This window comes from Heloderma suspectum, chromosome 2 (genome assembly GCF_057233095.1).
Source record: "Heloderma suspectum isolate Gila_16-S chromosome 2, 16-S_ref, whole genome shotgun sequence".
Classification (NCBI taxonomy): domain Eukaryota; kingdom Metazoa; phylum Chordata; class Lepidosauria; order Squamata; family Helodermatidae; genus Heloderma; species Heloderma suspectum.
Genome location: NC_139459.1, coordinates 170,585,303 through 170,613,302, shown reverse-complemented (window position 1 = coordinate 170,613,302; position 28,000 = coordinate 170,585,303). Strand labels below are relative to the sequence as shown.

At 47.2% G+C, this 28,000-nt stretch overlaps 1 protein-coding gene across 1 annotated transcript; it reads left to right on the top strand.

The window, feature by feature from the left end:
- On the top strand, positions 1 to 28,000 carry LOC146353216 (5'-nucleotidase domain-containing protein 2-like). Its single transcript, XM_084835967.1, has 14 exons — positions 1 to 320; positions 9,045 to 9,229; positions 10,320 to 10,394; positions 11,055 to 11,110; positions 12,132 to 12,225; positions 13,800 to 13,928; positions 16,213 to 16,273; positions 18,139 to 18,241; positions 19,744 to 19,845; positions 21,045 to 21,126; positions 21,605 to 21,691; positions 21,858 to 21,998; positions 22,291 to 22,355; positions 26,944 to 28,000. Exons 1-14 carry the CDS (start codon positions 32 to 34, stop codon positions 27,203 to 27,205), a joined length of 1,731 nt encoding a protein of 576 aa, XP_084692093.1. The 5' UTR covers positions 1 to 31; the 3' UTR covers positions 27,206 to 28,000.

Genomic DNA, 28,000 nt, shown 5'->3' with positions numbered 1-28,000 from the left:
AGTGCGCGGCTCGCCAGACGCCTCTCGCACCATGGCTGGGGCCGCCGCCGCGCGGGCCGGGTCGCGGCTGCGCCTGGCGGCCCCCTACTGCACCCGTTTCGGGGCGGAGGCGGCCGCTGCTGCCGCGGCCGCCGCTCCAGCCCCGCAGCCCAGGCCGCCCTACGGCAGCAGGAAGCCGCACGTCCGACGAGTGGCGGGAGCGACCCCGGCGGAGGAAGATCCGGCCGCCCGAGCCTTTTGCAGCAGCGCTCCGGCCCCTGGGCCGGACAATAAGAGCTTCCTCTGGGCGCGCTACGGGGAGATGAAGCGGCTGGTGCACGGTGAGCCGCCTGCTTCCCTCGCTTTTCACAACCCCCCTCCCGGGTGGATGTGCGGGGCAAGTCCGCGGAGGTCCGGCGGTCCGGAGGCTGCTCTAGACAGCCGGGAAGGCCCCCAAGCTAGAGGTGCCCCCGCCCCCGAGCCACGAAGACTTTCCAGCTCCTCTGTCCCCGCTCCCATTGCAATGCAGCCCCCCGTTCCCACGTCCCCCCCACCCATCTGTTTTCTTCCCAGCCTTTTCTCCCCCGCCCCCCGGAAAAGGACCCCCGCTTTCTGGGAGGCGCCAGACAAACGGTGAGTTTCCCCCCACCCTGCCTCTTCCTTAGCGGCGATTCCTCTCCTCAAGACGACCTTCTCCCCAAATTGGCACGGGGGTCCCCAGCTCTGCTTCTGCGATCGTATTCCTGGGTGCGGATTCCTGGGTGCGGACACACGCGCCGTCTTGCGCGTTGAGGTTTTCTCTGGTTTCTCCTCCCCCCTCTCCTCATCCGACGTGCCTTTGGGGGTCCTCTTTCTCCGGCAACTTCTTCGCGCATTCTTGCCCCTCCTGTAATCGGGTTTTCTTAGTATTTAATTCTAACACGTTTAAAGAGGTCATCATCTCTGCTGCTGTGATGTATTTGGTCACCTTTCCATGGCTTGTTTTTTCGCCTATTCTTGGAATACGGGGGCTGTCCCCGGAGCCCTAATTCCTCCCCTCGGCATCCAAGCTGGGGTGTGGGTTCCCCTCCCCTTTGTTTTGCTGGGACGTGCTGGCAGCTGGAGGGTGGGGGGCGGGGGGCGGCGACGACAAGGAAGGATCTGCACCACGCTTTGTGTCTGGTTTTTAGGGCAGGGCTTGGGAGAGGAGAAGGAGCGAACAACATCAACACCAGAGCCGGACCTGCAGAGAGGCTTATAGCATCTTAGAGGCTAAGCTATTGTGGGCGTTTTCCCACAGCTTTCTCTGTGTGTGTGTGCGTGCGCGCGCGCGCGCGCGCGTGCTTGACTATACCTGCCAACTTCAAATGACACCTCATGCATCTAATTAAGTAGGCGTTAGGGCACGAAAACCTGCAGCCACAATAAATCTGTTTGAGCGCAATCCTATGCAAGTTTAGACAGAAAAAAATTCTACAATTCCCAGCATTCCCCAGCCAGGGGAATGCTGGGAGTTGTAAGACTTTTTTCTACCTAAACTTGCATAGGATAGCACGCTTTTAAGGTGCCACAAATCTCTGCATTATTTGGGCATGAATCTCTCCATCTTTAAGGTGCTACAGGACTCTTTGTTCTTGCTGCAGCAGACCGATACTGCTCCTTCTCTGTAATTTTCCACTAGGACTAGTACCCTCTTACCAAATGGTAGTTCATATGACTTTTAATTGATTCAAATCTGCAACCAATCTGGGGCAGCGGGAAAAGCATACTTTCTTTGTTTTCAGCCTTTCCCTACCTGATGCCTTCCAGGAATGTTTGATTAGAACTCCACAATCGTTCCCAACCAGTATGTGCATGGTAGCAGGGAATGATGGGAGTTGCAATCCAACACATCTGGAGGGCACCAGGTTGGGAAAGGCTATTTTAAATTATGCACCCCAAATGTCTGGCAGTAACCATCCTGGAAAGGGCATCCCTTTTCCCATGTTTTTTTGATAAATGTTTGTATATTAAATAATTGACACTGCAATCCTAAATATATCTACTGAGAAGTAAGTCCCATTGAGTTCAGTAGAACTGATTCCCAGGTACGTAAGTATAGGATTGCAGTCTTAATCTTTTTAAAACATCTGGTGTCTGGTTAAATGGGGGAGCACTTTTTAAAATGACCACAAGTTCTTTAACCGATTAATCGACTATTACTACAGTCCTATACATGTCAGCTCAAAAGCAAACCCCATTGAGTTCAATGGGGCTTAGTCCCTGGTAAGAGGGTATGGAACTGTAGCTCTGTGTTCCCTGGGAGGGCATCCCAGAAGCCACAGGATATAGCAGATCTCTTTCTCCACAGGCAGAGAGGGGGATCTGCCCTTAGATGCCTCCGTATAGGGGCAGGTGGTCAGATGGCAAAGAGGGCAGAAAGGAAGTGTTCTTGAGGTGTATCAGTGAGACTTTGCACCTGCCAGATCCAGTGCCATTCCTCCGGCACATCTCCAGAATGAGGGGAAAGTGCTGGTATACTTATTTTCCATTGGTAAATGTAATAAAAAGCGGGAAAGAAGCAGAGGGGGGAAATAGGAAAAATGCTGCTGCCACCCCACCTTCTGCCTTGCCAACACAAGCTGGGCAGGGCATAGAAAGTGGCAGTTCATCTGCCATGGATTCTCCTTCCCCCGTTGGGTTGTTCTGCCCATGTGGTAGCCCTAATCACTACCACTGCAAAAAAGGAAAATCCTAATTTCTACAAAAGCTCATGCATGTCCTTTGAAGTCTGGGATTCTGCTGGTAAACTCCTGGGACTAGGAGAGTCTCCTGAACCCACTGGAGTGCACATAATGTGCACGCTGCTGATGTAAGAGAAAATAGTGTGATTTAGAGCGCTCCTCTTTCTTGAGGTACGTACTACAGGTCACTTGACAATGGATTATTTGCCCCCTTAACAGACTGATAAAGTCATGCTGCACTCACAGCCAGGGACGCCAGGCAGGACGCAGCTCAGCGGGAGAACGCTTCCTTTGCATGCAGAAAGTCTCAGGCTCAAACCTTGACATCTCCAGAAAGGGTGGGGAAAGACCCCGGCCTGAAACTCTGGGGAGCTGCTGCCTGTCAGGGTAGACAACACTGAGCTAAATGGTCTGATTTGATAGAAGGAAGCTTCCTGTGTTTCTCAGCTGCAAGCTTTGTAAAAGGGTGTTTTTCTGCTTTGGCTTCCCACCCCCTCATTGATACTTCTGTATAGAGTTAGGATTCTAACTAACCTTGCATGTCTGTATAGTGGTGGTAGTAGTTTCAAATGAATTCAGAGTAAAAGGGTGTGCTTTTTTGTATAAAGATTTGGAAGTGGCTGAATGCCTACTCTCGATTCCTTACTTTTCCATCTTCCAGATGCTACAAAGATGCCACGTTTTCCTTCCTCCTTTTCTTCCTCCTCGTGCTGCCACTCCCCTTCGCCACGCACCACTATACATAAAAGGACTGCACAGTTTGCAACCTTCCTGGTTGCTGCCAGTTTCTTCCCTCTTGAGCCGTGCCATCGCCAGCCGCTGCAGTCTTTTGCTGACCCCGCCAGACCATCTGACTCAGCTGTTTCCTCTGTGCTTTGCCGTGTGTTGCCATCAAAGATCTTACTCATCCCAGTTACAGGGTGATGGGTTTTTTTTTTACCAAGCGCTGTGTTTTCTTTCCAGCAAAACCAGTTGAAGTGCAGAGATGGGGTAGGGAAAACCAGAGGGCAACGTGTATTCCGTGCTCTGAGATTCCTGACTCATCACCTGGCATCAGGCAGATTCTACATTAGCGTGCCTGCTTGCGCTTGAAAGGGTTGACAAGTTCAGACCGTCTGTTGCACAAATGCTAAATGTTTGGAGCAGCAAAGCCTCTGTGCTGTACAGCAGCCATCCCAAACCTGGTGCCTTCCAGATGTGTTGGACTACAATTCCCATGGCTTGCTGGGTGATGCTAGGAGTTGTTGTCCAACACATCTGGGGGTCACACCAGGTTGGGGAAGGCTGCTGTATGGATATAGCGCTTTGCATTCTTAAAAGCTTTGGTGCCGCACACAGAACAGGCTGCTTTATATCTCTGTTGCAAACTAGTGATGCCACTCATTCAGGCTTGTATCTGAAGAATATCAGGATTGTCTTGTTGGATCAGGCCCAAAGCCATCCCGTCAACCATTCTGTTTCCAACATTGGCCATTGATCTACCTAATGGAGCTTCTAAGCAGGCTGTGAAGGTGATGGCACAATGGCAACTCCAGAGAAAAACTAGTTTGGAGGAGCAAAGGAATGCCAAAGACCCTTATTACGGGGAGCAAGGATTTAGTCCTTGCTATGTAAGAGAATCATAGGGTTGGAAGGGGCCTACAAGACCATCAAGTCCAACCCCCTGCTCAGTGCAGGAAGCCTGATTCCCAGGCAGTCTCCCGTCCAAGTACTAACCGGGGCTGACCCTGCTTAGCTTCTGAGATCAGATGAGATCAGGCGCATCCAGCCATTTACTTTAACATATGGCGACTGTTAGCTGGGGGAGCAACATACATTTTGCGGAAGCACCCGCTACCCCTTGGAACCATGCCTGCCCCACTATCTGGTCCTCTGAGGTGTGTTGCTTCTGTACATTAATTTATTTATAAATTAAATAAATAACTGAGGAGCAATCTGTCAGGTATTCATTTAAACTTTGGATTTTTTCAAGAGCCATCTAAGCTAGTAGGCTATTGACACAGTCTATGGTGGTGGGTTCCGTAAAGTAATTGTGAGTTGGGCGAAGAAGTACTTCCTTGATCAGTCTTGAACTTACTGCCCCCCAATTTCATTGGATGACCAGAGTTCTCATAAGAGGGAAAGAAACATTTTCTCTATCTACTTTTTTCCTGACAATCACAGCAGGGGTGTGGCTCCCAGGTGGGTCCAGGGGATGGAAATTATTTCTCAGGCCTCCCAAAATTGCCCACCCCTACTCTGTCATGTATCTCCTTGGTAGGTTGCACCCATGCCACCCCAAACTAAAAATCCCCAAACTCTTAGCTGTTGTTGTTCGAAAAGGAGCCCTTTGATCATATGCCTTTTTCTGTGTCTTTCCCAGCAAAATGATAATCATTTTTGAGATGGTGTGACCATAGTATTCTAAATGTGGCCACACCATAGATTTATATAATGGTATATGATACTTGTTTTATTTTCAGTCCCTTCCCCAATAATTCCCAACAATGTGTGTCAGGTTTCCCGATCCCCCCAGTGCACACACTCAGGCAGTCTGACAGCGGACACCCAAATCAGTGAGATTTCTTTATTGCAGGAAATTCTATGGCAAAAGCTTAATGGTTACACTCTTCAGAAATCATATAGCTGATGGTCAGTAGCTATAAGCTATATGTAATTCCAGAAACAGTCCAAAGCTAAACACTAGTACTATGACTGAGATCCTGATCAATGTGGTTTCCCCATTGCCATCTACACACACGCATACACACACACACACACACACACACACACACACACAATGAAAGGGACTCCGGATTCCTGGCATATTTTACCCAGGCAATCCATACACAAGGTTCCAACCCCAGACAAGGAACGGAAATGATTCCTGGATTGCCCATCAGGCAATGAAGGGATAAATTCCTGAAAGGCCTAAACAAAACCACACCCATAGAGAGCCCAACTTTGAATGTGTTGATGATAACTCCAGGTTACATGGTTGTGGCCAATCAAGTCCAAAGGGAGGGTAAACCCAGACACACAGGGAGTTACGTGCCATTGCTTTCTCATGGGTAACTCCACACTGCATATGTCCAGGCAGAGGAAAGTCCAAAAGTTGTAGATCAAACCCAGCCTGCCAGTACTCTGAGCTGATGGCAACAAAGACACACAATCCAACAAACGAGAGTTGAAGTCTATGAAAAGTCTCACAGTATTTTTCATGGCAAGTCTTTAGCAATCCAGAGTTCCAATTAAGGGAGAGTCCATGTGCAGAATGCCTCTAAAAGCCCAGACAATGATGGATCCAAACAGAGAAGGCTTTGGGCAATGAAGACGAGATGTTCCTTTGCATCAGCTTAAAAGGGAAGGAGCGACTGTAAGAGACCCCCTCCGGATCGCTTGACAGACAAGGGCCTTTGGCCTTTCAGCAGGGCCCCTGTCTAAACAGGGCACCACTGCTCAGCTTCAACCTGGGCGACCCTTCTGCAAACCCCACCCATCTCTGTCAGGCTCTCATGGACCACTGCCAGCCTCCCTGCCTGCCGAGGCCAATCCAGCAGGTAGACAAGGAGCTGGGTGTCTCCCCCTGGCTCTGCTCTGAGAACACTGACAGAGATAAGCTCACAGAATCTGGCATGCCAGAGGCTGAATATGCCCAGGCGGCCTCTAATCAAATCCTGGCTATTTCCTACAAGGCCCACTGCAGTGCTGAAGCCGGGCCCTGACACTGAGTTTCCTTTTTCACAGAAACCTTTTTCTGTCTGAAGTAATGAGACATGGGTGTGTGGTAATTTCTTTGGTTTGAGACTTGATTCATACGGACAGTTCATTGGCACCATTCTGTATAATGTCACTAAGGATGCAATCCTATGCTTGTTTAAACAGAGAAAAGGCCTACAATTCCCAGCATGCCCCATTGCTGGCTGGGGCATGCTGGGAGTTGTAGGCCTTTTCTCTGTCTAAACATGTGTAGAATTGTGCCCTAATTCATATTGCTAAGTTAGACAGGAGGTGGGAAAATCTGAGCAACTAGTTCTTAATTTCTAAACGAGGACTTGTGGAGGTGGGGTTCACAGGCCTATTCAGGAGCCATCATTATGTTTGCTCTAGGTGCTTTGTTTCTTAATCCCTTATGTGTTGAAACTGGCTGTGATTATCCACTGGTGAGGGAAAGCGCATTGTGCATTGTTGGAGGCATGTTTCTTTGTTATAACTTCATGATTTGAAAGAACTTATCCCTGTACTGAAATTTCAGAGGCTGAGATTTGGCATAAATAAAGCCCTGGGACAGCAGAGGCCCCCGGCTATAGAAGATGCCACCCTGAAATGTTTTGCAGTAACAGACTATTCCAGGGGTAGGTGGCCCAGTACCCTCCAGATGTTTCAGACTACAGAAACCCTGATTAGTGGCCACACTAGCTGAGGCCAATGGGAGTTGTAGTCCCAAAACCATCTAGAGGGCACTGGATTGATAAGGAATTAGCTATAGGGCATCAATGTGAAATAGGAGGTAGCCTGATGGACATAGTGCTGACCAGGGAAGTCAGATCTCTTCCCAGGCCAGAACTGAATATTATAAGAGCCAAGGAGCTGTTCCCCTTCTTCATCTCTTTGCTACTCTTCCTCACAATTGCTCTCTCTAATAGCGGTGAGTGCCAATGGCTATGTAGCTAAAATGGGGCCACTGAGAAATAAGGGGGTACAAAAGAACCCTTAATCTACAAAAATACACAAAAGGGGAACAACAACAACTGCCCAATGAGAACTTAGATGCTCAGTAGCTGTGGAACATTCACTGTTAAGGTGGACGAGACAAACAGAACACCGGGGGAGGGGGGCGTATCCAGGAGGAGCACATGGCTTGCTGGCTGGAACCCTGAACTGTTGTAGCATTCCTCTTAGAGGCTGGGGTTACACAGCACTGTTTGTTGCAGGTCCCGCTTGTATCCGAAAGAACACAACGTGCAAAGCAATATCATTATGTGCAATTGGCAATATCAGTTATTCTCAATATATTATGTGATACTGGCAAAATCAACCAGAGATGCAAGATGGTTGTGGGTGGTGGTGGAGGAGGAGGAGGAGGAGGAGGAGACTTCACTATTATGCTATTGGGTTGCAGTAGATCAGCCTTCCCCAATCTGGTGTCTTCCAGATGTGTTGGACTGCAACTCCCAGCATTCCCCAACTTATGAGGAAAAGGGAAAAGAGAGATGCTAAGCAGGAGCAGCTCCATGTGTCTTATAACGTAGTTTGGGCCTCAGCTACGAGGTTCACTGGGTGGTCTTAAGCAAATTACCCAAGTCACCCAACTACTTCATGGGGTAGTTGTGAGGAAAGAAGAGGCTACCATCTACATGTATTCCACCCTGAGCTCCTTAGAAGAAGGATGGGATACAAATGTTCTGGTGGGGGTTTCATAAATTACTGAAACAACAGACAGGATGTGAGGCAGACCCCCGCTGCCGCCACAATGTTTTCCCCCTCTTTAGAAAGGATTTTGCTCAGGTCTTGACGGACAACAAGATTTTTGTCCTGGGAAAATAATTTTCCCTTGAGTCACGTAAGCCAGAGACCATGGAGGTTTTTGCCTTCCTCTTTGGAGGGTTGCTTGGATGGTTTACTATTGTTCCAGAGAACAATGTGGTCAAGTAGTTCTGTCTGGTGTGTACCTACTCTACGTAGGCCATGCTGGCTGGGAATTATGGGAGTTGCAGTCCCAACACATCTGGAGAATGCCAAGTTGGGGAAGGCTGGACTATGGCTCTTTGGCCCTAGTTCTCACTGAGATGGCAAACCTATGTCTCTGGGCTGTACCACTTCATAATCCAGGCAATGGCTCACATGATGGATTGCTCCTCCATACAGAAACACTCCCTTTGTGTAGAAAACTGGTGTGTCAGGGAGAAAGCTAGGCTGCAGCCCTTCTCCCTAGCATCCTAATTTTCTATGTGCAAGGATTTTTTTTTTTTAATGGACGAGCTTTCAGTTACATGAGCAGCACCCCCCGCCCCCCTGCTGTCAACTGAAGTTGTACAGCCCAGTTACAGCTTTACTGCCTCAGTGAGGACTAGGTCCTACTCTGTCCCTATTTGGTGATGGAAAAGGAGGTCCTGATTAGCCTGAACAGAACCTTCTTCATCAGAGAGAACTGACACACCTCCTAATCCTACAGTTCTTATGTCTTAACCTCCTGCCTTTATGGAAAAATCAGCACAAAAATTGCTTTGAATTCCTTTCAACCATTTGCGCTACCTCCTTCCACGCTTCAGCACTTCTGCTGTGAGTGTTGGCGTAGAAGGCAGTGCTGTCAATAGGATGGGCATCCATTTGGACTGTGTGCTGTAATTGCTTGTCTCTTCATGGCTCTCTTTCTTGCTCCAGATTTGCTTCCCCCGGGGGTTTGCAATCTTCTGAACCCTTCGACCATCTATGCTAACAATGAGATTTCGCTGAGCACTATTGGAGTCTATGGCTTTGACTATGACTACACGCTGGCCTTATACTCACCTGCCCTTCATTCCCACATCTACAACACCGCTCGGGACATCCTTGTGGAGCAGTATAAGGTACCCCCCCCCAAGAACCGGTACCACTTTCTTCCCATTGACTGAAACATTAGAGCTGTGATTCAGTCCTGTACAGAATTGGAGTGTAGGGTTTGGCCTAGAAACGTTGGAAGAGTGGGGAGTAGTAACTATGAAGTCTTGAAAGCCTTAGGGCCAAAGTAGACGTGACAGGAGTAGGCCAGGATTATTTGATCATGTGTTCATCCTGTACATTTGTAAACTGGGTGTGGGTGTCTAATTTTTACATCAAAAGTTTTTAGGTGAGGCAAGCTGAACCTTCTTCTGGCTTGCCACACTGGAGACACTTTTCTCCCAGCTTGGCTCAGATACTGAAAGCTGAGGAGAATAGTGCTTGAAATAATGGAGTGAGGGGGAGTGAGGGAAAGTGGGGAGGCTAGCTCTCTTCATCCAAGTGCCCGTTTCAGTATTAAAAAGTAGCCTACCCTGCCCCACTTTATATGTGAACAGGGCAGATACAAGAACAACAAACATGGTTGCCACTGTCATGCCTCATTTGGCCCTTGATGGGTAGGATGGGCATTTGCCCTTCACGCATTACGGTCTTGCTGCTTGGAAGCTGGGGTTAGCTGATGAATATGCATATAATGGCTACAGGCAATTTCCCTGCGTTGATTAATCAAGAAAAATATTTACTTTCAAAATATCACTTGTATTGAGATACTCTAAACCAGGGGTACAGAGCCTTAGGGTTGGGGGCCAAATCTGGCCCTCCTGGTGTCCCAGTCTGGTCCTCTGGAGTTCTCTAGGTGGCCATGCCCCTTCTTCTGGCCCCACCCCCTTTTCTCCAGTCACCAATCATTTGGTAGTTTCCCAGCTTTTGTGCATTGTAAAAGGTTGAAATGCCTCTCCTTAGTTGCTGGCAGTAAGAGCTTGAAGCTAAAATAGGCTGGTATTTTTGTATTCCCCCCCATCCCTTTTATCTTTGCCCCTTCCTCCACTGGAGTGTGCCCCACCAAAACGTCTTCAAAATGGAATTTGGCCCACAGGCTGAAAGAAGTTCAGCATCCTGCCCTCGGTGTTTTAATTAATTGACCACCATGCTAATTGTTGTTTTCTTTTGTTCCATCAGTATCCAAAGGGCATCTTGAAGTACGAATACTGGCCCAACTTTGCCATCCGGGGTTTGCACTATGACATTGCCAAGGTGAGAGAAGCCCAGGTGACTTGTATGTTCTGACTGTGGCCCTGGAAGGAGATCAGTCTAGAACAGAACTCCTATCAGCCCTAGCCAGCATAGCCAATGGTGAGGGATGATGGAAGTTGCAGTCCAACAGCATCTGGAGGACCACACGTTCCCTATTCCTGGTCTAAAAGATCAGAGGTGTACGCTGGGGGTGTGTGTGTGTGTGTGTGTGTGTGTGAAATCTTGCTTTAGCTATAAACTCACAAGATGGCTGTAGCCCAGCTTCTGTTCTTTCAGCCTCACCTGCCACTGGCCCACCTTATAGGTGTTATGCAAGGATTACTAAGAGAATGTATGTGAAGCACTCTGAACATTCTAGAAGTCTTAGCTATATAATGCTAAGCATCATTACCGTTGTCATTAAATAGCCACTTGTCTGGTCACTTGTGGCATGCAAGGATCACCCCCAGGGAATCAGGCAGAGGAACATTCATAAGGCTATGAAAAGAGATGATTCTCTTTTTCATTGTGGGCATTAATGTGGCACAAATGGACAACGCAGCTATGTGTGGCCAGGTGCCCTAATAATGTTTATGAATTTATTTGCAAGTTTGGTGTAGGGTGTTAGGGGATCCCAGGGTTCTTGTGTGCTGACTCCATCTTTCTCCTTCTACCCTGTAGGGTTTGCTCATGAAAATAGATGCCTTTCACTACATTCAGCTGGGCACTGTGTATCGGTAAGTGTCCCTCATGTTGGCCCCCAAATGGCAGGGATGAACAGGATTAGGCAGTTGGGAGCTGGAAAGAAAGAATGGAAGCTGGGACCCTTGGCTATTCATAGACCTAATTAAAAAAAAAATATTCTGAAGGAAGCTATTTCTTAAGCTATAATCCTGAGCATGCTTTCTTGTCTGGACACAACCCTGGCTTCCAGCAAATCATTATTTGTAACTTGGAAATCAGCCTTGGGGGGGGGGGGTGCATTCCTTCCTTTTCCTTTGCAAACTCTGGTTAAGAAAGAACCCTGCTTTACATTAATAATGGTTGGCAGTGGTGCACATATATTCCTAAAGCATGGTTCAGTCAAACAAGGCAAAGGAGAAGGGCAGTGTTGTAGTGGTATATTTTGAAGTGCAGGCTCTCATCATGACAGTCCCCGTAGCCACACCTCCAAGGAGGGTCCAAACATTCAGGCAATTATGTTGATCCATATCATGGAACTGGTTCTAGCAGTTTCCATCTCTGCCAGGAGCAGGTCTCTTGCAAAGCTAATGAGTCTTAATTGCCCATTCAAGACCAAGCCAGCCCAACATACTTTGCATTGCAAAAGGGAACAATATCTTGTTGGGAAAATTCATTTCCATCCAGATGCTATGAGGATTGCAGCTAAGCTCAGAGGGAACGGGGAGGTCTGGGGGTGCGGGTGGCAAATTACATCAGTGTTCCTGCTAATAAAAAAAACGCTGGTGCTGCTTCCCTGTGTGTGCTGGCTCCACTACACCACTTGAGGAGGGAATTTCTTCTTCAGCAGGAAGGGGAGGGAGCATCCATCCCTTCTTCTGGCTCTCAGTTTGCAAACTGATGTGCAGGGTGCCAGCATTATGTCAGCACCAGGATTGCACCAGCTTTACCGCCATGCAAATGTGTGTGATGCTATGGCCCAACTTCTAAAAGATGCTGTATTGCTATCTTTTAGAATAGCAGTCTAAATTCATTGTCAAGCACCTAAAGATGTCACCCACTTTTTGTCTTCTGCAGGGGCTTGAAACCTGTTCCAGACGAGGAGGTGCTAGAAATGTATGACGGTACCCATCACATCCCCCTGCACCAGGCTAGTGGCTTCTATGGGAAGGTAGGCGCCCTGGCTACCTCTGGAACCTGTTTGAAGGTCATACCCCAGTGCCCAGTCTCCATTCCTGACTGAGATGGGTGGCTGGGTGCCAGCTGGAAGAGGCGCCATTTATTTATCTACCCTACCTATCTGTGCTATCCAGGGCCCCCCAAGCTGTAAGCATCCTTCATGAACAGGCACAGTAATGATATGAGAGTTTGGATAGCCTGCAGTGGCACATCCTTCCTTAGCTGGGCCTCCAAATTCATGTGATTTCCCCACCACATACTGGTAGGCAGTTCTGTTGTCTTGGAGGTTTGGCAGAGAATACTGCAGGATGCAGGGCAGACTGAGGTGCTAGAGCAGGAATGAGGTGGTCTTGTCTGTAAGGGTGCATCCACACAGAGGCTTTGAATGGGTCATCAGAGCATCCCACACATGTTCAAGCTAAGCATGCTGTCCTGAAGCACTGACCAGCCCCGCTACATGCCAGTACTACAGTGCCACAAAGGCATTTGGGATACAGGAAGGGAGCGGGTGAAAGAGGAGGGAAACAAACAACCCAGGGATTGAGAAAACTAACCACTGTTGGTTTGACTATCTGCCAGACAAACCCTGGGTAGGGCAATAAACCATGGGTTAACCATGGTTTAAATAAACTATGGGTTAACATTATGTGCTAACCAGGCCATTGGTTTTAAAAAAAAATGGCAGCTGTGTTGGAGGGGGCTCCATTGGGATCGAGACTTAGGGAAGAGGGGGCTTAACCCTTTTCTCCCATACTGCAGTACCAAAGAAAGAATATTCCCCCCACCCCCGGCTCCCAGTCCTGATTGAGACCCTCCCCTAGCTTCTGTTTAATGTTAACAAAATATATAGCACAATGCCAAACTATGCGTTTGACATTATGGGCCAATTTGCACGATCAGACAGTCCACCGTGGCTTATTTAAGCCGTAGCGGGCTATGGTGCATGTGAGTGGCCATTTTGAGTATTCAAAGCCCCAGCCATGGCTTGTTGTGTCTTCCAAACCTGGGGACTGTGCATTATCCGAGGGTTGTTTAATCCTCACATAACTCACAGTCCCTGGGTTCAGACTACACGACAAGCTGCAGCCAGGACTTGAATATTCAAAACCCACTTGGCACACGCCAGGTCAGTGTGTTGTTTGGCCGTCAGGAACAAAAAGATTCTTTCTTGTTTTTCTTGCAGTAGACTAACGCAGCTGCCCTCTGGGAATTATATCTAATCTTTATGCCTCCTGCCATCCAAATCCCTCCCCGCGCCCCCCTCTCCAGATTCAAGTTATCTCTGGTAGCAGGAACATTGACTTTCTTAATGCTGGATTTTGAAGGTTAATTGTGTGTATGTGTGCAGCGGGGGGAGGAGGGGTGGCTCTGATGTGTGGAAGGCAGAGTGCTTGACTGGATAAGCTTCTGTGGTGCCTTGCACAAGAATTCTGCAAAACAAAATGCTTATAGATCACACACCAACAGTAACTGGATGAAGGGTACGGGCTGTTTTGGTTGAGAGCTCTAAAAGGGGAAGAACCCGGTGTCCCAATCCTTTGCCTCTTTCTCCCTCCCTCCTTTCAGGGCCCAGCCATAAAGCAGTTTATGGACATCTTCTCTCTGCCTGAAATGACTCTCTTGGCTGTTGCCAATGATTTCTTCATCAGCAACGACATCGATTATGATCCCATCCATCTCTACAAAGATGTTACGGTGTGTTTTTGTCCCGCTTGGCTCTCCCTCAGTATTCTGCTCTTGTTGCTGGGTGGTCTTGGAAGACATCTGTGTTGTGAGCTGGTGGGAGGAGGTGGGCTACTGGCTGTTATTTCCAACTGAGGATATGGTTCCCAGTTATGGCAGAGCATGTGTGTGTATGGCAATGGGCGGGAAAAGCTTGCTGGGCTTCCTGTGCCCTGCCTGGAGGTTATTTTGGGGGACTTCATGTTCTGTGTCATTTACCCTGCAGGCAAATTGAGGAGGCTGCTGTGCCAGAGGGCCGTTTGAGTGTCTGCCAGGGCTGGACTCCGATGTCTTTTTTTTACTGCTTTGTTGTGGGAGGGAGTGACGGCAGCGGCAGAACAGGCCGTCCTGAGCTGGAGGAGGACTTGGGCGGGGCTGCCAGGGAAGCTTATCTAGCAAAACCAGCAGTTCCAAGGCACACACGGAGGGCCCCCTCTGCCTGTTTTCAGCAGTCAAGCTCCCTTGCTAGTTACATTTATAGAAACGTGCGAAGCATCTGTTCTGCCTCTTGGGCTCAAGGTCTCTCTGGAGCCTGCCCGTTCTCCTGATCTGGGGCCAGAGGTCAGAACTGGCATCCTCATAAATCACATTCTGCACGTACGCTCACTCTTGCTCTGTTCTTCAGCTATCCCACCCACAAGACCCTAGTCTGCTGCCCGAGCAAGGCAAACGACACACTCTGACGGCTACTTGACATCGATAGGTTACCATTTAACTGTAGGGATTGTGTGTGTGAGGAGATGGAAACTGTGGGTCAGGTTACATGCAGCTCTTGCAGTTTAAGAACGGGAGCAAGAGAACTGAGTTAAAAGGAGTGTCTGTTGTGCAGTTCTGTTGGGGACACCACTGAACCTTGTTCTACCCCTTATGCCTGCCACAAACTGAGTGTGAAAGATCCTGAAAGGAACTGAAAATATCAGTAACAGTGGGAGAGGGGTGTGTGTGTGTGTGTGTGTGTGTGTGTGAGAGAGAGAGAGAGAGTGTTAGGAAGTGGCGAGGATTGAACCAGACAAGATATCCTGCATTTTTAAACAAAAACAGCCTGGGGGTTTCTCAGATCAGATTAGGGACATGGCGCAAGTGGAATGTTTGTTCTTTTAAAAAGTCCCCATTAATCTTCTAAATCCCCATACACATAAGTTGCTCTTTGCCCTGCAAAGGAAAACAGAGAACTAATACTTCTGTTTTCCCCCACAAGGACCATTTTATTTTGCCATCCTTTTTAGTTTTAGTAGCTTTTGATTTTGTTTGTCTTTTGCTTAAATTCTTTCTGTATTAACGTACTGCTGTGGGTTTTATTCTGTTTTTCTATAACTGTTTAACTTTTGTTTGTCAACCACCCAGAGAAACTGTTGTTGTTGTTGCAGACAGCATAGAAATAGTGTAAATAAATAAAAGGCAGAAAACAGTTCCAGGGTGTGTGCGATCTTCACCCAGAAAGCAGAGCTGTGGGAAAGGATTGGCTCCCTGCCCTAGTTGGATTTCCCCCTCTACCCCCCATGGAAAAGGAAAGGAACGGTTCCTCCTGTGCAAGCACCGGGTCATTACTGACCCCTAGAGGGACGCCGGTTACACTGGCGTTTTCATGGCAGACTATAGCGGGGTGGTTTGCCATTGCCTTCCCCAGTCGTGACTACCTTTCCCGCAGCAAGCGGGGTACTCATTTTACTGACCTCGGAAGGATGGAAGGCTGAGTTGACCTGAGCCGGCTACCCGAGACCTGACTTCCGCTGAGATCGAACTCGGGGTGCAGGGAGAGTTTCAGTTGCAATACTGCTGCCTACTGCTCTGCGCCACACAAGGCTCTCCCATGGCTCTCCCACCTGCCATGGCTGCTGTTTAAAAAAAACAAAAAAGTGGGAGATCCGATCACAGCTCTTGAAATGTAATTTCTGGGTTGGCCCTCAGACTGTATCAAAGAAATGGAAGGCAGAGGCAACCAGCTTTGGGGAGGAGAAAGAGGAAAGGCATAAAAAATGGCATTGACTCTCCACTTGTACTTGGGACCTCGCTTTGGGATGGGGGCCAAGTGGGGTGATTCCAGTGCTTTTCCCCCAAAAAGTTGGCATTGGAGGGATGTAAAACAAGAGAAGCAGAAAGCCTGCCTTTCCAGGCTACCCCCTCCTGAAACCGACGTCTGGGGTGGAGTGGGGGTAAAGCACTGGAAATGCAGTCCAGGGGAAGGTATGTTAGTGCCTGGTGTTAAGATTTGTTTCTGGATTCTTTTAAAATGTTTCTTTTTTCATGTCTTCAACAGGATGCCATCCGCGATGTCCATATCAAAGGTTTTATGTACAAATGGATTATGCAGGATCTAGGTGAGTATCCATCTGCCATGGGGCTGAAGATGGGGGAGCTGTAGAACTGAAGGGTTGCAACAGACACAAAAAGACCCATCTAATCCTGCCCCATTTCCCAAGGCAGGAGCCTTCACACACCAGAGGTGCTGCAGAGCCAAACGCTCATCGGTTAGGTGTGTTCCAGTCAGCAGTGAAGTGCTCCACTCCAGGACTGCTTTTGTGAATACAGTGATTTAGCAGAAGGGTATAGATAGCTTACCCATGCTGACTGCAGTGTAGGGGAAGGCAAAACCCCAAGTCAGGCCTGGGGAAAAATGTTCTCCAATTCTGTGTGTACCCAGCCCCCTGGACAAAAGACATTTCACTCCAAAAGGTGAATTCTGCAAATGTGCATAGTTTGCACATTTATGCAAATTATGTAAATGTGCATAATGTTATCAACTTTTCATATATATATATATATATATATGTATGTATGTATGTATGTATGTGTATATATACACTAGTCATAGGAGAAGCCAAGATATTGAAGCCCCAGCAGCAGCAGCTGAAAATCTTACTTAGCCGCCTCCCTGATTTCTGAAGCTTCAGCTGGCATTGGTGCCATGCTCTTCAGCATATCTTCACAACTATAAGGGCTACATACTTGCTCTGAAAAAAATAAGAGAGAAAAGAAGAAAGCTGAGATCTTCCGGAAATTAAATTCTGCACACAATGCCATGTTCTGTGTTTTTTCTGCACTCCCCTGGAACAGGCATACACAAAGCCCCAGCAAAAACAGCAGCCCTCCAAGCACTGTTTCACCCCACCCAAAACTGTCTCTAGCTTAGGCAGCCTTGGAGGAAATAGGGAGGGATCCCCTTGTAGACCCTAGTGGAGCATAATAGAAGCACTAGCTTTAAAAGACCAACACCAAAATGCCTTCCTAGCTATAGCTGACTTCCTTTTTTCCTGCACAGAGCGGTTCTTCATTGCTGTTCACATTTTACCTGAATTTGTTTTGTTTTTATTTTAAATTCATACAAGACAAAATGATGCAACAATATTTATTTAATATATTTTTAATCTGCTCAATAACAAAAGTTTTCTGGGCAGATTACAAATATTGGTGCTGGGCAAGCCTCTTTGGGAAGGGCATTCTATCAGGCCCTCTCTCTTGTAGCCACCCACGTAACTTCCTTCGGCCAGGCCGCCTGGAGGAGGGCCTTGGAAAATGACCTAAGGGTCTGGGAAGGAGACATTCCTTTAGACACTCTGGTCCCAAGCCATTTAGGGCTTTAAAGGTCAACACCAATGCTTTGGATTGGGCTCAGAAATGGACTTGGAGCCAGGGCAGCTGACGAAGCACCAGCATCTCATGATCATAACAGCTAGTCCCCGTTAACATTACTGAAATTCAATGAAGATTTGTATACAAAACCAACAACAACTAGTCCCCGTTGGTAGCCTAGGAGCTTCATTCTGAAATAAGTGACGTTTCCATGCTGTCTTCAGCGGCAGCCCCACATACAGTGCAACGCAGTAATCCAACCAGGAGGTTCCCAGAGCATGGATACTGTCACCAGGTATCTCTGTCCAGATGGAGTCACGGTTGGTATACCAGCCTAATCCAACACTGACATAAAACACCTTATTAAAAGGTGGATAACATGTTAATTACAATACATAAAATAGTAAGCCTTAGAATTAAGTATTAGAAGCTACAGGATTTCAGAAAAATACATATTCCTGACGAATGAGTCCTATTATCCATAAAAGATCTCCCATTCTGTTCAAATCCCTTTTTCTTCTGCCTGCCTTCTTTGATGTAATTAGTATGTTCTGCCATGATAGCATCATCAGAGAAGTTCTTAATGCCCACCTGTCCATCTTTCCTCTTGCAGAGAAGTACATTCTGCGTGGCGATGAGACATACGCTGTGCTTCACCGCCTGGCCAAAAGTGGCAAGAAGCTCTTCCTCATCACCAACAGCCCTTTCAGCTTTGTGTGAGTTTGACATGGCAGGGCTTCAGCTTAGAAATAGGTTGGGCATTAAACCTGTCCTGTTCCCAAACTGTGTGTGTCCCATAAACTCGATGAACAAAACGGCTCTTCTCAAATGTCACTCTTGCCTCCTTAAGCAGAGCTGCGTGAACATGCCCAGCTGTCTTTTGGAATCTCTAAGGAAGCCTTCCCAACCTGGTGCCCTCCAGATGTGTGGGACTACAACTCCCAGAATTCTCCCAGCCAGCATGATTCTGGGAGTGGTAATCCAACATATCTGGGGGGCACTAGGCTGGTTTAAGGCCTCTGAGAGGTGCCAAAGTGTAATCTGATTATTTTTAGCCCAACACGTTTCGAAGACTGTGGCTCCTTCCTCAGTGGTAATCTTATGCAATGCAAGTGCTGCAAACAAACTCAGCTTGCGAAGGTGGTGGCTGCCCTTCATACATCACTGATGTATTTTATAAGATTGCCCCAATGAAGGAACCACAGTCTCGGAAACAGAGTGGGCTTAAATTAAACAGATTACACTTTGGCACCTCTGCGAATTGGTTCTCTTTTTGCTTTTTGTTCATCCCGGGTACCTCCCTTCTGGTTTTCGTAAAGGCTTCTGAGCCTTGGTCTACTGCTCCCCACATTTTCAAATTTGCATGCAGCCTTGAGGACTAGAAAGTTGCTTTGGAAATAAAAGCTAACACTGAGCTCTAACACATAGAATCTTATGCCACAAAAACTGCTAGTTGCTACAGGATTATTTTATGTATGGTGTTTGTTTTCCTACAGTTAACATGGCTGCCTTTCTGGAACTCAAAAGTAACTTAAGGCACAATCCTATGCATGTTTAGACAGAAAAAAGTCCTACAGCATAGCTGGCTGGGGCATGCTGGGTGTTGTAGGACTTTTTTCTGTCTAAACATGCATAGGATTGCACCCTTAATCATCTCAGGAATCCCAATTGTGACCATAGCATGTTCGTAGATAAGGATGGTTGCAAAACAGGCCTGCCGTTAGAAACAAGTATATTTGCAAAACACCTAAACCCTACAGAAAAGGAAGCCATTGATGGCTTGGATTGGGGGGGAAATTCAACCTTGGAAGTACCCTATAAACCAATAAATGCAATCTCTAAGTACTTTTTCAGTGGCATTCCTACCTTCGTACCTGTCTGCATTCTTATAGCCACTATCCACAAAACACTGTAGCTTCAGGTTTGCATCAAAGTGTCCCATCACTGGTCCTTAACCCTGTTGGCTGCTCAGACAGACAACTACCAGTTTTGGGAGTGACAGCTAAGCAGCATCTGTTCTCAGCTCTGTGGGAAAGGAGTGGAGTGTGTAACTCCTGCGCTCCACCCATCTTCTGGAGACTCCAGTTTTTCCCTGCCTCTGTTGTGAGAACCCACAGAACGTAGGTGAGCCAGGTTTTCTGTGGCACAATGCCTCCTGTTGTCTGCTGTCAATAATGTCACCTCCCCTGCTCTCTCTCTCTCTCTGTCTCCCCTCCAGTGATAAAGGGATGCGGTACATGGTGGGTAAAGACTGGCGAGACTTCTTTGACGTGGTCATAGTCCAGGCAGACAAGCCTCATTTCTTCAACGATTGTGTCAAGTGAGTGTGGCCCCGGGGTTTGGTTCTAGTTCCCATATTTGAAAGAAGCGTGGGGAAGAGTTAAAGCATATCTGCATGGGCAGTTTGCACAGGCCTCATTTTTTTTGCTGGGGGGGGTGTTAATGCACAACCACACATGCACCCTATCTATTATGGATTACACCATCGTTGCTCAACTTATGTAGACACTAACGAGACAAACTGAGTATTGTCAGTATGTGGCTTGTTGGGGTAGGGTTATGCTGATGGGTGTCGTTGAGACCTGGAGGCAAAGCAAAACCACAAACGCAAAATGTGAAGACTTGAACCTGGAGAATAATGTGGGATCGAAATGCTGCCTCTGACCTTTGATGTAGCCCTTTGGAGCAGCACTTCAAAGCGGCCCAAATATTCATTTATTTGATTGATTGATTGATTGATTGATAATACTTTTTTTCCTGCTTGATATAACAAAATTTCTAAGTGGTTTACATGCTAAAATTTGCTGGTTTTTATTGCTCCATTTTCTTTGCTTGCCTTTTCTTTGCTCCTCTTTTGTTTTTAATTTTTTTTTAAATTAAAATTTTGTTTTTACATTCTGCTGTCTGGCAGGCTACTTCATTTTTTCCTTCCTTTTAAAAAAATGTTTCTGAAGACTTGTTTTCCACCCTGAATATCCCACTGCTTTATGTTCTGTGGCAGAGATTAAAAATGGGGCAGGGGGGAATAGGAAACATGCACTGACTTGTAACAATGATTTTCCTCTTTATGAGAATGGGATGCTTTCTAAATTATACATGACCTCTGCATATTCTATTTTCACTTCCTTCCTTGTGCCATGTGGACATTTTAAACTGCAAACCTTTAGGCAGGGACTTCTTTAATTCTCTGTGCAGCACTTACTTTGTTGAAATGCTATACAACTAAAAAAAGTCACAGCTCTTGACTTTCCTTGGCTCTGAGGACCACTTTATTCACACAGGAATTTGCAGAAAAAACATGGGCAAATTGTGACATGCAGCCATTTTATATACAGGTTTCCCACAGGGATTGGGTGTGGAGTGTGGGGGGGTGAGTGAGTGTGAGTGAATGGTTTTATGGATTTGGAGGTCAGATGCTGGATCCCAGATCCCAATGTTGTCTTTTTGCCCTCCCAACACTTGGGAGAATGGAAAGCCTTGTTGGTAGCCTCCCTACCCAACACTTGCCTCTCTCCACAGACCCTTCCGGCGACTGGACAGTAATGGGGACCTGCAGTGGGACAAAATAAATAAGCTGGAGAAGGGGCAGGTGTACAAGCAGGTAAGGAAATGGACTGTGGAGGACAAAGTTTTGATGGTGGGATTGTCTTGTTCGGAAGAGCCAAGTTAATGTACCAGATCTTTCCACTTTCCCCAGTTTCGGGCTGTGATAACTGCAAGAATAAAAATTTAAGATTTGGGCTGGCCATGGGTGTGGCAGTGAGGACTTGTCCAAGTCTCATCCAGTCCTCCCTGCTGCAGAAAGGGCTGGCTATTGGGCAACAGCAAAGATAGGGTGGCGCCCTTAAGGATATCTTGCCCAAAGGTCTTGCAATTTCTGAAGGTGGCTTTGGGCTCCCCCCTTGGTACCAGCAAGGAATTCCATACCGCTGTGAGGGGAGTCTCCCCTTCATCTATATTGATGTAAAAATTGTGTAGCCATTTCGTTCCTTTGTCCACAGAACCCTTTTAACCCAAATCCCCGTGTCTAGCCCTTTTCTAATGCCTCCTCTTTTGTTCTCCCTCCCTGCCAAAACTAGGGCAACCTCTTTGACTTCCTCCGGCTCACAGGCTGGCGTGGATCCAAAGTTCTCTACTTTGGAGACCATCTCTACAGTGACCTGGCGGTGAGAGATCTCTTGGCCTTTTCTCTGGGGCGTGAATAGAGGATGGGATGGGGCTGGGAGCGGGGGCTTTAAGGTTCTCTTCCCCAAGGGAGTGGGCTGAGTTTGAAGGGTGGGGTCTGTGTAAAGTTGCTTTCAACCTCTGTTTATGCTTTTCTCCCTACCCAAGGACCTGATGCTACGGCACGGCTGGCGGACAGGGGCCATTGTTCCAGAGCTGGAAACAGAGACGAAAATGGTGAACACAGAGCAGTACTCGCAAGCACTCACCTGGCTGCAGGCCTTGACTGGGTTGTTGGAGCGCATGCAGGTAGGGGAGAAGGAACAGGAAGGCAGCTTGGTTGCCATCGATGAAATTGGGGAGGGCAGAGAATTCTTCTTGGTGGGTGGTCCCCAGGAACTGTAGGGCGAGGGATACTCAAAACAGTATCGTAAGGGGATGCCCTGAAGGTTGATTAACACAGAGGAGAAGATGGAGTTATTGTGAGCAACTGGATGTAGGCATCAACCTGCAGGGGAAGGGCAGGTTTCTTCTGTGTAAGTTGATTTAGCATGGGATGACCAGACAACATGTCTAACCACCCAGTTTTCTTCCCTAAAAGATGTTCCAGGACCCAGAATCCCAGCAGGTGCTGCAGGACTGGATGAAGGAGCGGCAGGAGCTCAGGTAGCTTTTCATATCTTTGATCTGCCTCTTCCTGGGCTTTGCTGGGCCTAATCTAGGTGTACAAATTTTTCTGGGGCAAATGAGAGTTTCCTCCAGGCAGGGAAGGGTTTTTGGGGGTGAACTGGAAGAGTGTTGCTTCAGGGCAGTGTGGAAGATTAAAGGGGCAGCTAGACTTGGCTATCTGGTGGCACTTGGAGCACCAGGTCTGGAAAGAAAACTAAATGCGGGCCACAGCTGGCTTGAAGGGTGGGCCCTGGCAGAGTGCTTGAGCCCTGGCAGCTGCCCAAAGATGCCAGTTGCTGGCACTGGCCTTTGCCTACTCTGCCTGTAGCAAGTGGGCTGTTGTGCAGATGGCAGATTTTTCACCCTACTGTAGACTTCTCCCAGTGTGGGCTGTTCTTTGTAGGTACAGAAGGTGTGACTTCAAGAGGATTCCCAGCGGCCACAAAGCACCCCAGTAGTTGTGCATGTTGGCTCTTGGTGAGAGAAGATGAATCGCATTGATAAAGCATTTGTTTGTGAAATGACGGAACTATTCAAGTGAATGTTCATGGAAGAATTCCCAAAGCAGTATGGAGATGATCCTCTGTACTGCAGGCCCATCAGTATCTCCAAGAAGCCATAATCTGCCTTATAGGAGCTGAATCTTTCATTTTTGCACTCTGTGAATGTTATTTTCCCCTTCTTCTTCCATCACCTAGTGCATCTTACTTCTTGGTCCCAAGGAGTTTAGATCAGCCTTCCCCGAACTGATCCCCTCCAGATGTGTTGGACTAGAACTCCCAGCATATCCCAGTCAGCTGGGAGTTGTAGTCCAACACATCTGGAGGGCACCATTTTGGGGAAGGCTGGTTTAGAGGGAATCACTTCTCCCTCCCCCCCCCATTTTCTCTTGCTGAGTTTGGACAAGATCTCATGCCTTGTGTTCATAGCCTTCTCTTTGCTACCTGGCTGGGATTTGGCAAGAGTTGATTGATCAGGACTAGGAAGGTATTTTAATTGTGGACTGTACCTAGTTTTTGGTTTCACGGTGGAGGAAGTGAAGTTCTGAGGAACAAGCGCTGTAGCTCAGCATGAGAATCTGGCTTGTTTGCTGGGTTCTGGTTGTTCTTTTTTAGACACTTAGTGGGTTGGAGGTTTGGTTGCTGAAGTAGCAATAAAAGGCTCTGTTTGCATTGCTGTTCCCCTCCTCCCCCACTTGACAAGCAGTGAGTGGGCTGGCAAATAGCCCAGTCGGGTAAACACAGAACAAAATTCCATGAGAAAATTGCAAGTACCCAGGAAAGGACATGTTCAGGCTTGTGTGATTGGTCCAAAATCAGCCCATTAAAACTTTAAACCAAAAATGGAAGAATCAGATCAAGAATTGAAACATCTTATTACACAGTTTGGAAAACTATCTGGCTATAAAATTAACATACAGAAATTGGACGTGCTAGGGATCTTCAAAAAATCTAATTGCTCCAGGTTCTTTTTTTTTTTTTTAAGATAAATTCCATAGATCAAAAGGTCCAATACAATACCTCAGTATATACCTCACCACCAACAATCGGGACATTTATAACAATCATTAATTATGAAAAGTGACTTAAGGTAAAAAAAAAAAAAAAAGCAATCTAGCTTAAAATTTTCCTTCTTAGGTAGAACAAACATTATTAAGATGCCTATCCTACCAAAGTTGAAATGTTTTATTATTTATAAACAAACCTTAAATGTAATGTAAGAACTATATAGCCCAGGGACCTGTTCCCATAGTAGCCAGCCAAATGCGTCTGGGAAATCCACAAAGTGGACATGAGGAAGTTAGCCCTTTCCTGCTGTTGTTCCCCTGCAATTCGGTTTTCAGAGACGTGCTGCCTCTGATCCTGGAGGTAGTATAGAGATATGACTAATAGTCATTGATAGCCTTAACCTCCACGAATTTGTCTAGTCCCCATTTAAAGCCATCTGAGCTGGTGGCCATTGCCATAACTTGAGAAAGTGAATGCCATAGTTTTAACAATACACTGTGTGAAGAAGTACTTCCTTTTTGTCTGTTCTGAATCTTGCACCATTCAGTGTCATTGGATGATACTGGATTCTAGTAATTTATGATAGGTGGAAAAGCTTCTCTCTATCCACCTTCTCCACACCACGCATATTTTCATATACCTCTATCATGTGCCCCCCCCCCATTTGCCTTTTTTTCTAAACCAAATAGCCCCAAATGTAACTTTTCCTCAAAGGGAAGTTGCTCCAGCCCCTTGAAAATTTTGCTTCCCCCTTTCAGCACCTTTTCCAGTTGTACAATATCCTTTTTGAGATGCTGTGACCAGAACCATAGTCAGTATTCCAAGTGAGGCTGCACCATAGATTTGTATAAAGGTTTTATGATATTGGCAGTTTTATTTTCAAGCCCTTTCCTAATGAACCCCAACATGGAATTTCCCTTTTTCAGAGCAGTTAAGCACTGGGTTGATGTTTTCATAGAGCTCTCCACCAAACCCAAGATCCCTTTCCTAGTCAATCACTCAGACCCCTCACTGTATATGTGGTTAGGGGTTTTTGCCTCACTGTGCATCACTTTACACTTACACTGAACCGCATTTGCCATTCTAATGCCCATTCCTCCTATTTGGAGAGATCCTTTGGGGAGTTCTTCACTGTCCCTTTTTGTTTTTAGCACCCTGAATCTCCAAACTTGGCCACTTCACTGCTCACCTCTAACTCCAGATCATTTATGAACAAGTTAAAAAGTACCAATCCCAATACAAATCCTTGGAGAGCCCCACTTCTTACATCCCTCTATTGTAAGAACTGTAACTTCATTCCTTCTCTCTGCTTCCTGTTCTTTTAACTAGATACCGATCCATAAGAGGGCTCAGCCTCTTATCCTTTAGTTCAGGGGTGCAGAACCTCTTTCAGCCCAAGGGCCAAAATCTATTTCAAAGAAGCTCTCGGGGCCACATTCCAGTGGTGGGTGGGGCCAAAAGCAAAAGGGGCAGGCCCCCCAAACCCATGAATACCAGCATAGTGTAGCTTAGAGCTCTCACTGCCAGTAACTCAGCCTTAGGAGAGGCATTTCAACCTTTTAGAATGGGGGAAAAGAACTGCACAAAAGCCAAGAAACCACCCCACAATCAGCAGTCGGGGGAAAGGAGGTGGGGCCAGGGAAAGGGGAGTGACCTTATGGAGACCTGCAGAGGGCTAAATTTGGCCCCCAGGTTCTTCACCCCTGCTTTAGTTGATCAGTGGTGACCAGTTTCGATCAGTGAGGGAAACATTTTAAACCATGTGGGTAAAGTCAGGGGCAAGCGTTTACATTTATTTTCTTTTTAATTAATTTTGGAGTTTTTGTCTCTGGTGTATCCCTGTAATAGGCAATGAGGGGGGAATAATTAATGGATGGTCCCTCCTTCTACCAAGACATGGCAATTTGACATTTCATAAACTAAAGCCTGCACATGCTTGTTTCAATAACATTAAAAGGCACTGACATCGAGATTTTGGTAATACGTAGGGCTGTAACATTGAATCAGTGGGCAAGGAATTCACTGTAGATAAAGAATTCCTGGGAGTGATTGACTGCTTGTGTCCCTCCCACTCCCAACACTGATAGTCATTGTTTGGGTGTTGAATAGCCTGAGTGACAGCTTCCTTCCTTCCTTCCTTCTACATGCATGTGCACGCGTGTGTGTGTGTGTGTGCGCGTGCGCACACACACACACACACACAGAATTCCATGAGAGAATTACAAGAGGAGGTTTTGCTGTTGTGGGTCAAATCTCATTTGGCAGGATTGGGTTTCATGTCTATAGAAAACAATGGGCTGGACTGTGCAATTGGATAGCGCCAAGGGCGGCCCCCTGCTTGCATCCGTGTACTCCATGCATGAGCTATTGTGGACTGTAGAAGGGCTGTACATTGCTAGACTGCACTCCTACTCCAGTGCTAGGAATCCAGCAAGCATCACCCCAAACTTCCTGAGAATATAGTTATACATCTGGGAATGGAAGTCAGCATTTGCTCGTAGCGTGTACCTTGTGCTTAAAAATAAACAACCAAAAGGTTCTCCTGCATCCAGGTTCAATGACAATAAAACTCAGTGAAAAGAACAGCTGAGTTCTGTGACCTGCATAAATGTACGCAAAACAGAAGTGTATAAATGCAAAATGACCAGTATACATTCATGCAAAATGGAATTGGTTCTGGTTCTGCTAGTTATGGGGAGGAATAAAGAAATATAAAGGGCTTTGCTTACTACCTTGCATGCTGATCCCTGGAAATCTTATTCAGCAACATATCTGGCTTCTGAGACTTCAGACATTTCCTACACACTTACCTGAAAGTATGTTACCTTTGTAACCAAAAGGACTAGAAACTTGCTTTTAATTTTTTCTGTTTTAAATGAAAGCTGAGATTCTGAGGAAGCTGCGTTCTTCAGCCAGTGCTATGTTCTGCGGCTTCCATGAAATCACACTGCCCTGTTGTAATTGAGTCGATCACATGCTGAGAATGGAACCCAGGAATCCTACTTTTTAGTTGTGTAGATGCTGTCTGATCACAGATTTCCTTCTTTCCCCTCACCCCTGACCCACCCCTGCTGCAGGGCACTCACCAAGAACCTCTTCAATCCTCAGTTTGGCAGCATCTTCCGCACATGCCATAACCCCACCTATTTTTCACGCCGCCTGTGCCGCTTCTCAGACGTCTACATGGCCTCGCTCAGCTGCTTGTTGAACTACGACCTCAGCTACACCTTTTACCCAAGGCGCACGCCACTGCAACACGAGGCTCCCCTCTGGATGGATCAGCTCTGCACTGGCTGCATGAAGACGCCCTTTTTGGAAGAGATGGCGCACATCCGCTAGGGACCGTGGGGCAGGGGGCAGCCTGGAGAGAGTCATGCCTCTGCTTCACATCCTCTAGGGCAGTGGGGGCCTGACTTTGGTATTGAAGGGTCAGTTCTCCTAAATTAGAACCCCCCGTGATCCGTGGGTGTGTGTGTCAAGCTTACCAAGCGAGAGGGCCTAATAGGAATTCCATAATCGTTAAGGCCTAACTCATCTGTGTTAGGAGGCCTTGAGTATTCACTCTTGCTTACAAGCATAAGTGCAGTGCCTTGCTGGCTTAGCCCAAGATCCAATAGCCCAGCATGCTTTGCCAGAATCCTGGCAACCAGCTGGTGCTAAGTGACCCACTGCATTGGCCCATTGGTGAGCATGGTCTGCCTTTTGTCCACACCTGTTCTGGAGAGTTTGGAATTCTGTTTGTTCCATGTCCCTAAGGGGAGCATCTTGGATTGGGCTTGCATTCACTCCTCCCAGGCAAACACACTCGGCATCTGCTAAGGGGAGGGGGCAGGCGGGCTTGGCTTTCTCACTCCAGCCCACAAGCTTCTTAGCCCCCTCCTGTGGAACTCTGTAGAGCTACAGCAGTTCTGTAGTGTTGAAGTTTACATTCTCCCCACACTGTGGGGTAGGTTTTTTTTTCTTGCTTGCAACAGAGAGTGGTACAGGGTACTATGTTGGGAGAAGGGGTTGGGAGGGAAAGATCCTGCCTCTCATTGACGTGGGAGGGACAGGTGGTGCTATTGGGTCAGGGGAGGGTGTTCTTAGCTGTTAACTGGAATTTTGTAATTTTAATAAAGATCAGTGTGAAACCTT

Coding starts and splice junctions, on each gene's coding strand:
- LOC146353216 (XM_084835967.1), top strand. CDS start 32: ATGGCTGGGGCCGCCGCCGCGCGGGCCGGGTCGCGGCTGCGCCTGGCG. Junction 9,230..10,319: donor TCCTTGTGGAGCAGTATAAG/GTACCCCCCCCC, acceptor TTGTTCCATCAG/TATCCAAAGGGCATCTTGAA. Junction 11,111..12,131: donor CAGCTGGGCACTGTGTATCG/GTAAGTGTCCCT, acceptor TGTCTTCTGCAG/GGGCTTGAAACCTGTTCCAG.